Source organism: Porcisia hertigi, chromosome 2, assembly GCF_017918235.1.
Source record: "Porcisia hertigi strain C119 chromosome 2, whole genome shotgun sequence".
NCBI classification, from domain to species: Eukaryota; Euglenozoa; class Kinetoplastea; order Trypanosomatida; family Trypanosomatidae; genus Porcisia; species Porcisia hertigi.
The window spans coordinates 51,995-64,769 of NC_090561.1; the positions used below are offsets into that span (position 1 = coordinate 51,995).

The following is a 12,775-nucleotide window of genomic DNA, read 5'->3' on the forward strand; positions in this document are numbered from 1 at the left end:
AGAGGCGACCTTTCCAGTGGTGATCTATGCCGAAAACAAGAGCCATCAACAGTGCCTTGTGGCGCTACCACCACTACCACTCTCCATCAACCACGCCACCTGAAAAAAAAGTGGCAAAACATCACAGCAACACCCCTTCGCAAAAAGAAAGGGGAGACTACCTCAGTGCCCGCTGCTGGTACCTTCACCTTTCATGTGGCATCGCTGTGTGTGTGTGTGTGTGTGTGTGTGTGCTTTCTTATATGCGACGCAGGAAAGGAGGAAGCAACACCAAAAGCAGGGATGTCACGGATGGTAGACCATGTCCAGACCGATACACATACACGGAAGAGGGGAGGGGAGGGGGGGGGAGAAGAGCGGGGAACACTTCACAAGTGCGGACACGACATCCCATGTTCGCACAACACCGCCATTTTTATGACTTACATACCCTACCCTCACCGCACCTCTCCGGGACACTCCCAGCTCACCCCATCGTCTTCGTCATCATCCGAAGAGTCAGACCCTCTCTTGGCAGCGACTGAGAGGCTGGACGCACCATAGCGCTGCTGCTCGTTCAGCAAATCGGCTACAAAATTCGCGCCACTCTCCGTGACAACACGGCTGACAGCGCTGCCACGTCCTGCCACACCGACGAGATCAGAAAAAAGGGCATCAGGCGATAAAACGTAAGCCTCACGCAACAATTTGTGCTTGGCGATTTTGTCAATCTCGTGACTCACCCGGGAGAAGAAGATTCGCTTTAATCTCTTGTCGATGGAGAGTATGCGGCTCACAGACTTTTCACTTTTCATCAGCTCATAGTCACACAGCTTGCGGTAGGCGAACATAAGCACGGAGCAAAGGGCCGGGATGAGCGCATCGTAGGAGGGACACGCTACTGTGTACTCGATGTGTCGGTGGTTCAGAAAAAGATATTTGATGTGCGCATCGAGGTCAGGCGACGTGGACGCCGGCGAAGAAGAAAGCGGAGCGTCCCCGACCTCTGCGTCTGCTGAGGTCTGGAGAAGAGCCTTGAGGGCAGGCGAGACATGTTGACGGAACTGCCGAAGACTGCGCTGCGTCAACGCCTTTCTCGCCGCCCCCAACGCATATGCCGCCTCCAACTCCAAGAGAAGTCCGGCAAAGCACTCTAAGAAATCCTCTCCACCAATCGGAAGAAGAAGAATATCCGAGAGGGAGATGGCGAGCGCTGCGTAGCAGGGGAGGAAGCAGCGCGCCCACTCCACCGCTGAGCTGCTCCGCTGCTGAATGGCCGCCGGTGCGTGAGCGATCGAGACGGTTATAAAGTCATCCCCCGTAGCGTTCGGCCCCGCCGAACGACCGCCATTTCCAGATGGCGTGGCTATTCCCTCATTTGCCGAAGCGCCCACAGGCTTCTCTGCAGGCAAATGAAGCAGCTCATCTCTGCTCACAGCGTCCCCACTGGCCGGGAGACACGCGTTGGGAATGTTAAAGTACTTGCCAATCTCATGCAGGTTGAGGTGAACGGTGTTCATCCACAGCGTCCCCTCTTCCGTGTGAAGCTCCTTCAAATACTCAAGGTACTTGACGCGCTTGTTGACAACAAACTCAACGAGTGCCGTTCGACCTTCCACACCTTTGATCTTGAGCGCTTTCTTCAGCATCATTGCATTTGGGGGGGGGGGGGAGGGCACCTACAGACGTGTGTGTAGACTGTTTTGCGCACAGAGATGACGAAAGAATTCGAGAAAAGAAAAATTGTGTTGACCAAGAGATGCCTTCGTTTCTCCTTCATCGTCCATTGGGAGGGAAAAGAGCGGCGTAGACCTCCACGTGTGCAAAGACACTGAAGCCACTTTGCCCGTGTATGGGGGGAAGGGGGGAGGGGGGGGGGCATCACTTTACTTTTTCATATTCGGGTAAATTATATTGGAGAACAAAAAAAGAGCCACGTGCCCTCCTCTCCCCCCCCCCTCCCTCCCCCGAGGGAGAAACGGGGCGAGGCAGGGGGCAAACAAACAAACCGACATCATTAAAGGAGACAAGCAGGGGCAACAAAAACACCGCCAACACTTCCCTCCACATTTTTTGTTAAAGTTACACCGCTTGAGGAGCCGGAAAGCCTGTCGGCAGTAGAGAACACGACAACAACAACAACAAAAGTGCCCCAGGGTGAAGCGAATGAGCGACATCTCCGCTAGTACCGGTGTCACTCCACGCCAATACACACAGACACACACGAGGAGGTTGCAGCGAAAGCGCAAGAATACGGAGAGCGCTGCAACATACCTTTGGTGAGGCAACTCAGGCTCTGTAGACTAGGGAAGAGGGACCGTGCACAAAGATCGTCTCAAGACCAGACCTTTTAACACTTGCGGGTGCCGAGCCAGGGGAAAAAAACGTGCTTGGTTTCTCAGATGAGTTAGGGGGAGTTCCGCTCCCCTCGTCCTGCGCTGCTGCATCTGTGCTCGCATCCGCGGCAAAAACGGAAGAGGCCGAATGCTCAAGCATCCGCACGACGCTCAAACGAAAGACGGAGTCCAAAGACCCGGGGCGACCGGCTTCCACGGAGTCCACCCAACGCTGCAGCCAGTATGTCACCGCGTTCGTCCGCCTCCGTCGTGCGTCACTCTCTACCACTGCCGCTCCTTTGGACCACGTGTGTGTCGGACGACCAAGAACAGAAGGCACCACCACACCGAGGCTCTCCGCCAAGCACGCAACCTTCATGAACGGGGCGTGCGCTGGAGGGTCCAGGTCCCGCAAGAGCCACCAATGTACCTCAGCCAACGGTGTGAACACACAAACCGTGGGGCATTCAGATACAACACACCTTGAAGTGCATGACGGCGTCGACTCCGAAGCCGGTGTCCGCTTTCCACGCTTCGACTCAGCATTGACCCATGCGTCAGCCAGAGGCTCATAAGCGATCGCCCTTGTCTTCCTCAAGTGAAGGTCGTGCAGCACAGCCCAGTCTTGGTAACGGATGCATGACGCCTCCCCAGAGGTACCCTCGTCTGGACACCGAAGCAACCGGAACGCGTCATCCACAAACCGCCGTTGCTTCTCGAGTGGCCACTCCCTTGGCTGTGGCTGACATTGTAGAGAAGCAGGTAGGCAATAGAGTGTGTCATAGCCCTTGAGGGCGTCTGCGTCGAGTGAGCGAATGGCACGAACCGACGTGGGGAGACCCACAGCAGCTTCTTGAAGCACCTCTTCCACAAGTGCTAGAAGAGGACTGCCAGGCGCAGCAGGATGCACATCGCTGCTCGACGGTCCGTCGGTCTGCGCTGCTCTGCGCAGCTCGAGCGCAAGCTCCTGAAGCACACCGACTGTAACGGGAGGCAGAGCACAAGCCCATGAAGCGCGGTCTGCCTGATGCCGAGCCGCGGATGCGATCCACTGTCGCAACACTGCCGCCGCCTCTGGCGCACTGAGCGACTCGCACTCAGCACTGCCGTCATAGCGCCGTTCATGCAATCCGCCCAGAAACGCCAAGACGCGCAGGAAAAACGTTCGGTCCGAAACAGAGGCAGCGGTGTGTGCCGTCACGTGGTGTTGGGCGGCAACCGTCAACTCAAGAATATCAAAGAAAGAAAACACGCTCGCCGATTCACAAGACGACACTCGCTCCGTGCTCGACATCAGCGCCCGCGCAGCAGCAACGTGTACCGTGTCGGCTGTGACTGGTAGTTTTGTGTGGAGGAAGCTAAGCAACCGCTGCAAGGTTGAAGGCGCACCGGGTGTGCTTAATAGCGCCGCCATCATGTTGCGCTCCTCTGCAGCAATCGTACGTGACGAGGGCTCGCAGAGCCTGTTGAAGAGAGCCACAGCACGGCTTGACGCACCCGCAACGCTGCACACGCGTAGGCAGCTGGCGAGCACATCGGGGTGCTGTGTCACGTCGCTGGCCGAGTTAACTAGGGTACGGCGATGAACGTCCTCGAGGAAGCTCAGGTACGTATCGGCTTTGAGTTGAACACGAGCGAGGGAATCGAGAACGGCGCAAAGGGCCACACGTGTATCGTCGACGCTCTCTGCATCGTACCCCACATCCGTCTCCTCCACCAGGCGCAAGTACAACTGAAGGACGACGTCGAAGTGATCCGCGTTGGCGCCGACACTGCCGGAAAGCGCGGCCACTAGTCGGATAGCGCTCCGTGGGTGCTGAGTCACAAACGATGACCAGCTTCGACCGGCGCTCAGAGATGGCGATACAGGCTCTGCTGGAGTCGACACATCTTTGCTGTCATCATTTACAGGGGTTACTTCGGAGAGTGTCGCCATAGTGACCCCGCGGTGGATGAGATACGAGTATGCCAGGGGGAATCCGTAACTGCCTGTGCTTAGGGGAAAAGCAGTTGCTTCAACTGCTTGGGTGCGGGGTGTCCCGGCGGCCATCATCGCGCTCTCATACAGCGAGGTTGCCTCGTTAGTGTACCACACCACCAATGCCGCTTCCTCTGCCTGCCCAGAGCTATGTGCACTCCGACTAGAAATATCTCGAGCTACGCGGTCTACGTCACGAATAAAAACGGTCATCAGCGCTTGCGCCACGTCCTCAGCGTGGCATGCCTCACAAATCTGTAAACCCGCTTCCAGCATCTGCCGTTCCAGAGGCGAATATAGAGTACCGCATAGCGGCATCGATGCCTCATCTCTGCCCCCCGTGGAGGGGTTCGAGTGCGTGGAATGGCGTAGCAACCATGGTGCACAGCAACACAACACGACCGCGCGTGATTCCCGAGCCGTCTGAGCCCACATCTCGCCTAGACTGTATGCGGGCGCCTTGTCACTGTTGTAGAAACTCGTCTCCGTGGCGAGGGCAGGATCCGTGTGACCTCTGCGGCTGGCATAGCGTTGACGACGGCGCAACCGCTGCAGCTCGTGGGTGAGTAGAAGCGCACGGATCGATCCCGGTAGTGACACCGCCCATTCCATTGTTGGTGCAAAGAGGGGGTCTTCATCCCCTTGACCGACCGAAGTGCCCAAAGACGATTGGGACACCGCCGGTGTAGCGTGAAACGGCCCCCAGAGGTGCCGCAGAATAACAAAACTCGAGACCTGTGCCTGGATCCCAGTCTGACACACGCGCAGGAGCGAGTCAGTATGGTTCAATAACGCGGAGGCATCCCTTGTCGCGTCTTCCTGATTGGCAGTAGAGCTCATTGCCTCCTTCACTGCTGATCCCTTTGCAGCTACTTGATACTCAACACGCTCAATCACACCGAGCTTGCACATGAGGGCTGCGTTGGAGGCAGCAGTGGACACATGCAGCGCAATGTGTGGCGTCATTGCCATCAAGGCCTCGTCGCAATCGTCGTCGGGCGGCAATACACTGGATACCAGAGCTGACTCAGCCGATACGGTGCTTGTAGTGGTGCCCTCTACGTGCCTGGTCGACCTTGACCGTTCATGGACAGACTTGTTGAATTGTCGTGAGGCCTTCGCAAAATGCCTCCATGCCGCTTCCCGCTGCTGTTGAGTTGTCGTCACATCTGAGGCGGGGCGATGTGAGGTGCTAAGACTGCGAAACAGTGTAACACAAACGTCGATCTCCGGATATGTGACTCTGGTGATGCTCAGGCAACGGCGCAGGCGTGCTGTGCGTACGTGAAGGTGAGCGTTGGTGCTCTTGGGTGAAGCAAGGCGTTTCATATCCACCCTCACTCCCTTCTCATCGCGGTTCAATTCTGCTTCAAGGGGTACTGCTGCTGCTGCTGCTGCTCTGTATAACCCCCGGCGGATGCGCGTACAGAGACAAACTCCACAAAAGAAAGGAAAAGGGGGCGAGTCGATAGTGGGCTGATTGACACGAGTCCCCCTCCGTTTTTGTTTTTTTACAACCTCCCTTCCTCCTCCCCGGAGAGAGATAAACAAGATAATGATGTGAAAACACGCAGTGCGCATCAACAGAGTCACATGAATAGGGCTCGAATAAGAGAGTGGGGAAAAAGAAAAGAGGGGTGAAGGGATGCACATGTGCGGACAACAACACTGCAATTGCAGCCCAAAGCGGGGCGGAACCGTCAATTCTCTTGCTGTTTTCAGGTTCTTCCGCCGCTGCCCCCCTTCTTCACACACACACACACACACGCAAAGGCGGTGAGGCCGGGGAGGACGGGGGACGGGGGAGTAGAAAAGGGGTGTGGGGTGGTGTGTTGTGCGGTTATTCGGTGAATAACTTTAACCGGGATACGCAAGCAAGAAGAAAATACACAAAACGAGACCTTCTCGTCCCTCATCTAATGCACGGGCGGCGATTCAGGTATCCGATGCGCAGTGACTCCCTGGCTGCACCGCGTCCTCTGCTTTGGCCACGATGCATGCGGCTGTGGACACATACTGCGTCCCTAACACAGCAGAATGCGTGAAGTTGCAAACTGGAGTGCCGCACGAGCAGCAGAGACCCAGGACCAACACTGGATCCACGCGATGGTTCCCGTCCCGTAGGCAGGCCTCTCTCCAGGTCCGTGTCACTTGCGCACTGATGTGAGTGCCTCGCCTACGCACAAGGTCCCCCTCGACAGCGAGCCCGCGCTGCGCCACGCTGTTAGGTGGCACAGCAATGTCAAGTGCTTGCTGTGATGTACTAGAACCCGCGGAGATGTCCTTAATGGCCTCACTGCGTGTTACATCGCCGAGTCGCGCAACGATTCGTTTCTGGAGGACGGTGCTCAGTCGAAGGGCCGATGGTTTTGAAGGCGCCACGAACGTCGGCCACCCGCTATTGTGCTGACCCACCCGACTTGAGGACGAAAAGCCATTGCTGTGGAACACTACTGCCTGACAGAGACGACACACATACACGCAAGGGCCCGGCGAGAGCTCTACCTCCCCCTCGACTGGGGTGAAGGGTGGGTCCAGAGTAAATATTAGCGAAGAGGAACTCGACAGACCCCGTACCGTATCCGAGCGCGGTGGAGGCGCAACGGGTGGTGTACTACCCTCTCCGTGCGCGGCAAAGGGTGTCAACTGACTTGGCATCAGGGATGACGGCAGAGGCGAGTGCAACGAATGCGCTCCCCACAGGCCGTTGCCGTACATAGACTTATTATTCAAGGAGCGGCGTGACACCCTTGATGCAGTGGCGTACGACCGAGCTGTCCATGTCGGCTGCAGAAGAAGTCGCCACCTGTACGGGGCCTTCAGAGCCCCTTGCTGTACACGGTAGCCGCACGCGCAACTCCAGTGTGTCGAGAGGGTTATCGCTCCGTATTGCTTCATTTTTTTTCTTTGTCAGCAGCCTTTCGAATGTTAAGTGATTCGAGTCAAAGAGAGAGAGAGAGAGAGTTGTACAGAGCGCAGAAGATGAATAGTGGGGTGCAGCAGAACAACTCAGTAATGGGGGAAAAAGGTGGAGATGATGCGATCATCTATGCCCGCTACTGCTCCAGCGATTAGGGTGGGGGGGGGGGGGAGACTGTAATGCCACTATTGTATTGTTCAGCGGCTCAGGGCGAATTTCAAGGGTCAGTACGGGGGAGGGGGAGAGAGACGGGGTGCTTGGTCAGACCACACCAGGGTAGACCAAAGTCTTAGGCCTCCCGCCCCCTTTCCTGTCGGTTTGTCTCGGTGACCTGCTGCTGCGAGGTGTGCGTCGGCTATTTATCACGAACAGAGAGAGTCGTGGGCAACGTTACACCGAAAGGAGAAGGGGGGGGGGGGAGAGCCAACGCGTACATTCGTGCCTTGAGAATCAAGACGGCTGTCATTAATCGCTACTCATTGCCAAAAAAAACATCACCATGCACAAACCGTCAGAAGTTGTCCGCCAATATGAGGAACACGGGGGGGCGCCCATCATTTATGGTTGCGAGACGCGCGTTGCGTACACTACACGAACGCGCCACTGTCCCCCTCAATGGACCCCCCCTCTCCCTCTCCCCTCCCCCTCTCCCCCTCCCCCTCTCCACGGGGGTCGTCAAGCGCCACAGAGCTCTCCCCCACAAAAAAAAAAGGGAAAATTAATTTGGTTTTTCCTTGCAAAGTCGTTGAAGTTACCCAAATAAATAAATGTGTGCATATACATATATATATATGTACACGCAGCGACACAACGGATCACACCAACCGCCTCTTTCCTCCCCACCCTCCCTCACGCACACACGCACACACACACACACACGACAGCAGACTCAACACGGCATGTCACGCGACCCACCCATCGCCACCACCCACACACCCCGAATGCGCACAAGTAAAGAATGAGAAGCAAAAAGAAAGGCACACGCACAACCTACAAAAGCGACGAACAGGGGGAGGGGAGGGGAGGACGCCACCAAAAAAACAAAACACCTCATCATTCCATAAAAGGATACCGCGGCAGTGTTACGCATTGAAAAACAAAAAAAGGAGAGGGGGGGCAAGGGAGAAGCTTGCACGTCTTCATTTGCAGTCATATCTCTGCAGAAGCCGTCACCTTGACCGCTCCGACGTTCAAGACATCGTGAAAAATAGAGGGAACAACAACAAAAGATCACATGCAATGTAACGGAGATCAACACGAACGTATTTCTGTGAACACGTTGGGAAGGCAGAACCGGGCGGATGGACAGGGAACGTCAACTACCCTTCCCCCCCCAAAAAAAAAAAACTCTACCCGAGGGATTCGGGTAGAAGCGAAGAAGGAAAGATAAGCGAGCATTTGGCTTTAAAAGACCACCCATCCAGTAGCTTCTCAGCGCCTGCGCTTCTTTTTGCCGCTACGTGAGTGGTTTGTAGTTGCACCACCGTTTTGTGATGTTTGATAATTTCCTTTGCCACCGCTAGATCCGGCAGCAGAATCCGCCTCGTCGGCAGCAATGCCGCGCGGCAAAGTGGATCCGCTGAGCTCCTTTCGCAGCACTTGTCCAAAGTTAGACTTGAAGTAGCTCACGGACTTTGTTGTGCTCAAAATAGAGGTGTACTTGTCCCGCTGACTGTCGCGGATGCGCACAATGCACTTGGTCGGCACGATGTCACCGCCCCCATTCGTCGCCGGCTCCGATGTGGCAAAGTAATGAACATTTTCTCGTGCCTGCTGTTGTTCCTTGAAGTAGTCCTCTGCTGTGCCAGATGGCGTGGCGCTCGTTCGATAACGGAAAAAAATCGCCGCCTCGCGTGTACAGATGTCCTCCCACTCATTTCGAGTCAACTTGCACGTCGGTGGGCCACTCACGGTGCTCGTGACACTGTCCTCGGAAACACCGTGGCAGTGTTTCTTCACAAGCTGATGGAGCTGAGCCCCCGTGGCTGGGGGACAGAGCATACGCGACGCGATGGCGTACTGCTCCGCAAGGTACGCGTTGCCCTCGTCCGTCGGTGTGCCGTCTTTGCCTACAAGTTCTGCCTCCTGAGCTTGCTGCCACGCGCTGTTAATATAGCCTTCTGCCTCCTTCAGTGCAGCTGCACGCCGCCTTTCCGACAGTACGACCCGCCTATTGGCACGAGTTGCAACTGTATCCGCTTGCGTCGCACTGGGAACGCTCTTCGGACTAAAGCCGCCCTTCAGCACAATCCAAACAGATCCACCACGATGGCTGCGACGCTGAGAGCCCCGACGTGGCGCACCCTCGGCCTTTCCGCTCGCGGCCCCCGACTCCCGCCCATACCGACGCTCCTTGTGTTTTGCCTTGAGAATGTGAAACATCTTGCTGAGCTCCGCTAGCAGCGCCTTCTCCTCTGTCGGCCTGCGCAATCCACCGGTTCGTGGAGGCATGAGAGCGGGGCCAGAAGATACACCACCGTTTCTGCGGTGGAGGAAGCGGAGGGCGGAACAAAGATTGAAAGAGACGTCACCAAGCAACAGGGGTCACTCCTGTACTGCGGTACGTAGTGAAGTGTAATACAGATATGTGTATATGTATGCACGTGGCTATAGGTGAACTACCCTACACACACCCTCTCCCAAACAATAAAATGGGGGCACGCAGGGATCCCCCGAAAAAAAAAAGTCTGCACCGAATGCCAACCCACAACAACAAACTTCTTCGGGCGCCGGGGAGAAAGAAAAACAGAGAAGGTGAGGATCCTCGAATAGAGAAAGCAATTTGTTTTTTTGCACGTTGATTCTGCGCCGGATAGCGAATGCACCGCTGCGAATCCCACACGCAGAGCAGCCAGCGCGGGAGTCAAAAACTCCCACAGACAAAAAAAAAGTGAGGATGTACGCCATCGCACACCTTCAAAGTCCGTCACGTTGGCACTCGCCGTTCTCCAGATGAAAACACATTTCGAGAAGTGCATAAAGGAGAGCAGCGATAGCAAAACAGCAGTGGCCTCCGTCGTCACAGCGTACGGTTAAACCCCCTCCTCACAGTTCACCACATAGCTGCCTTGGATGGTTCCGGACACAGGATCCCCTGCTCTGGTCTACCGCCTCTCCCCTTATATATATCTGCACTCTCGCTTTGTTTCCCCACCCCTCCGCTCCGGAAAGATCCACAATGGAACATTGAGGGTCGTCGCCGATATAATGAGACCCCTCATCTCTCCCCCCTCGTGAATGCCAGCGACAGCAGCGAGTCAGAGCCGGCCATCCCGACGACACACACAGACACACGCAAGGGGGAGGGGGGGGGGGGTTGAAGAAAAAAAGGCGATATATTTTTCTGGTTTCAATATTTCCTTCACTTAGACGAGCTTCAGTTTGTGCTTGAGAAGCACCATAGAGGTGCGCGCAGCTCCCCAACACCCCCCCCCACCCACCCACCGCCTCATCCGCCCCTCCCCCTTCTCTCCACGAGATGCAAAAAGATGGCGAGTAGAAAATAAAGGAGGAGGGGGAGCAAAAAATGAAAAGAAATTACATCAAAATATACGGGGAAAGGGAAAAAAAAACCGCACGGCGGCCCAATACCAGCCGCCTAAGCTTTCTCTCAATCGCCACCCGCGTCCCCGCCCGCTACACTTCAATACCGCCTAACCAAAGAAAAATGTATGTTTGAACTACGGGACACCTTCATTTGGATCACTTTGCAGAGCAGCGATGGCATCACACCACCTCCCCCAGCACGTCAGCAAGCTTCTGCACATACACAGCTACAACGTACCTGCCCTCTGTTGCACCGCGGGTGCACACATCCTGGTCGTCTCGGACGCACCCGTCCTCCCGCCGTCGGGCCGGGCGACGCGTCCACCACCCAGCTCCTGCCCTTCCACGTACACACACTCCCTTACCTTCATCCGCGCAAGACGAAAGAGGGAGGGAGGGGATGCGCTGCCTGCCCTCATCCACGCAGGCCACGGCACCGCGCCGTGCTGGGCGGCAGGGGCTCTGGCGTGCGGAGGAGGAGGTCTGCGCGAATGCCGGAGAACTTCAAGAGGTGACAAAAGGGGGGTAACCTTTTTCATGTCCCCGGTATCCGTGCTGTAGCACTGTACTCCTCCCCATCCGGGATGTGCCAGATGCCTCCGCACACATATGTGCGCCCCTTCGAGGCTGATCGACACTCCTCGCGCTCCACGCCGCCACTACTGCTGCTCCGGTGGCTTTCGAGGGTTTTTTTCATCGATGTAACGGACCACACACACACACACACACACCTGCACACTGTGGGCTCGCACGCCTTGGGTAGTTGGGCTCCACTCAGAAAGACCACGGCGTATAGAAACGGAGAAGGGAGCGATCCGCGGGGCGGCGAGTCCACGGAGGGGAGGGTGGAGGGTGGGGAGGAGGGGGTGGAGGGGGGGAGGGGGTGGAGGGGGGGGCAGTGCAACGCAGAAAAAATGAAAAGGCGCCAAATACAAAATAAAAATCACATCATCGGCGAGTCCCCCCGCCCTTTTGTGTCGCTTGTCAACACCCCTCTCTTTGTGTGTGACCCAGTATCTTTGTTTCTACGTCAGTGTGTGTGTGTGTGTGTGTGTCTTTAGATTTTATCCCGGTTAAAGTTATTCACCGAATAACCACACAACACACCACCCCACACCCCTTTTCTCCTCCCCCCCCTCCCCCCGTCCTCCCACAAGTGTGGGGCGTGGGAGCCCAGTGGGACACTCTCGGGTCAGGGTGAGATCTCCTACCTCATAGAAATACTGCAATCCCCTGCACCGTCACAGACCGCTCTGACGCATCGCCCTCTGGGACCTCGATGCTCACAGGCGTGGAGATGCACCACACATTTATGCTCGACTGTCTGTGCATGGATCTTTGAAGTTCATCCGAGACGATTCGGCTACGGCACACACACTTGAGGAGAGAGGGAAGAGCAGGGGCAGGGACCTCCTCTAAAAAGCACACAGAGACGAGCGGGGGAGGTGCACCCCCTCCCCCAGCTGTCCTCCTGCTCCAAAGATCTGCTTCAATTGACCAGGAGAGAGGGGGAGAGAGGGCAGCTGCTAGGTATGGGCTGAGGTAACAGAAACCCAAAACGCAAAACAAATACACAACTTACACAACAGAGACCACAACACCGTCACCGCCACCACCCACCCGACTACCAGAATCGAAACGTTGCATGTCCCCGAGAAAAGAGGTACGCACACGCACACACATGTATACATATATGTATGTGGGTCTATGAATATATATATAATGTACAAAAATAAATGGAAGGCCCTCTATACATACACCGCCACAGACGGGAAGGGAGGGGGACAAAGAGCGAGATGGCAACGTGTATTAGAAAAGGTGATGAGGTGAGAAGAATTCTTTTTTCTATATATAATATAATATAATATATATGTGTGCGTGTGTGTGTGTGCGTGCGTGTGTGTGTGGCAAGGGGCGGGAGGGGCATAACATTATACACACATATACACATCACCCAATATCACAGAACCAAACATAAAGACAAATTTTAAAAAAGGGGAGGAAAGACACGAAAAC

General features: G+C 55.7%; 4 protein-coding genes across 4 annotated transcripts; all 4 read right to left on the reverse strand.

Moving 5' to 3' along the window:
* Positions 1-437: 437 nt before the first annotated feature.
* Positions 438-1,631, reverse strand: JKF63_07553 (uncharacterized protein; the record flags this gene model as incomplete). The annotated part of the gene is made up of 1 exon (XM_067903490.1): positions 438-1,631. One exon carries the CDS (start codon positions 1,629-1,631, stop codon positions 438-440), a length of 1,194 nt encoding a protein of 397 aa, XP_067759922.1.
* Positions 1,632-2,268: 637 nt separating this feature from the next.
* JKF63_07554 (uncharacterized protein) lies at positions 2,269-5,622 on the reverse strand (the record flags this gene model as incomplete). The annotated part of the gene is made up of 1 exon (XM_067903491.1): positions 2,269-5,622. The coding sequence occupies one exon, from the start codon at positions 5,620-5,622 to the stop codon at positions 2,269-2,271; it is 3,354 nt and encodes a 1,117-aa protein (XP_067759923.1).
* A 606-nt stretch (positions 5,623-6,228) lies between these two features.
* On the reverse strand, positions 6,229-7,191 carry JKF63_07555 (uncharacterized protein; the record flags this gene model as incomplete). Its single annotated transcript, XM_067903492.1, has 1 exon — positions 6,229-7,191. One exon carries the CDS (start codon positions 7,189-7,191, stop codon positions 6,229-6,231), a length of 963 nt encoding a protein of 320 aa, XP_067759924.1.
* A 1,453-nt stretch (positions 7,192-8,644) lies between these two features.
* Positions 8,645-9,664, reverse strand: JKF63_07556 (uncharacterized protein; the record flags this gene model as incomplete). The annotated part of the gene is made up of 1 exon (XM_067903493.1): positions 8,645-9,664. One exon carries the CDS (start codon positions 9,662-9,664, stop codon positions 8,645-8,647), a length of 1,020 nt encoding a protein of 339 aa, XP_067759925.1.
* Between the last annotated feature and the right edge of the window lie 3,111 nt (positions 9,665-12,775).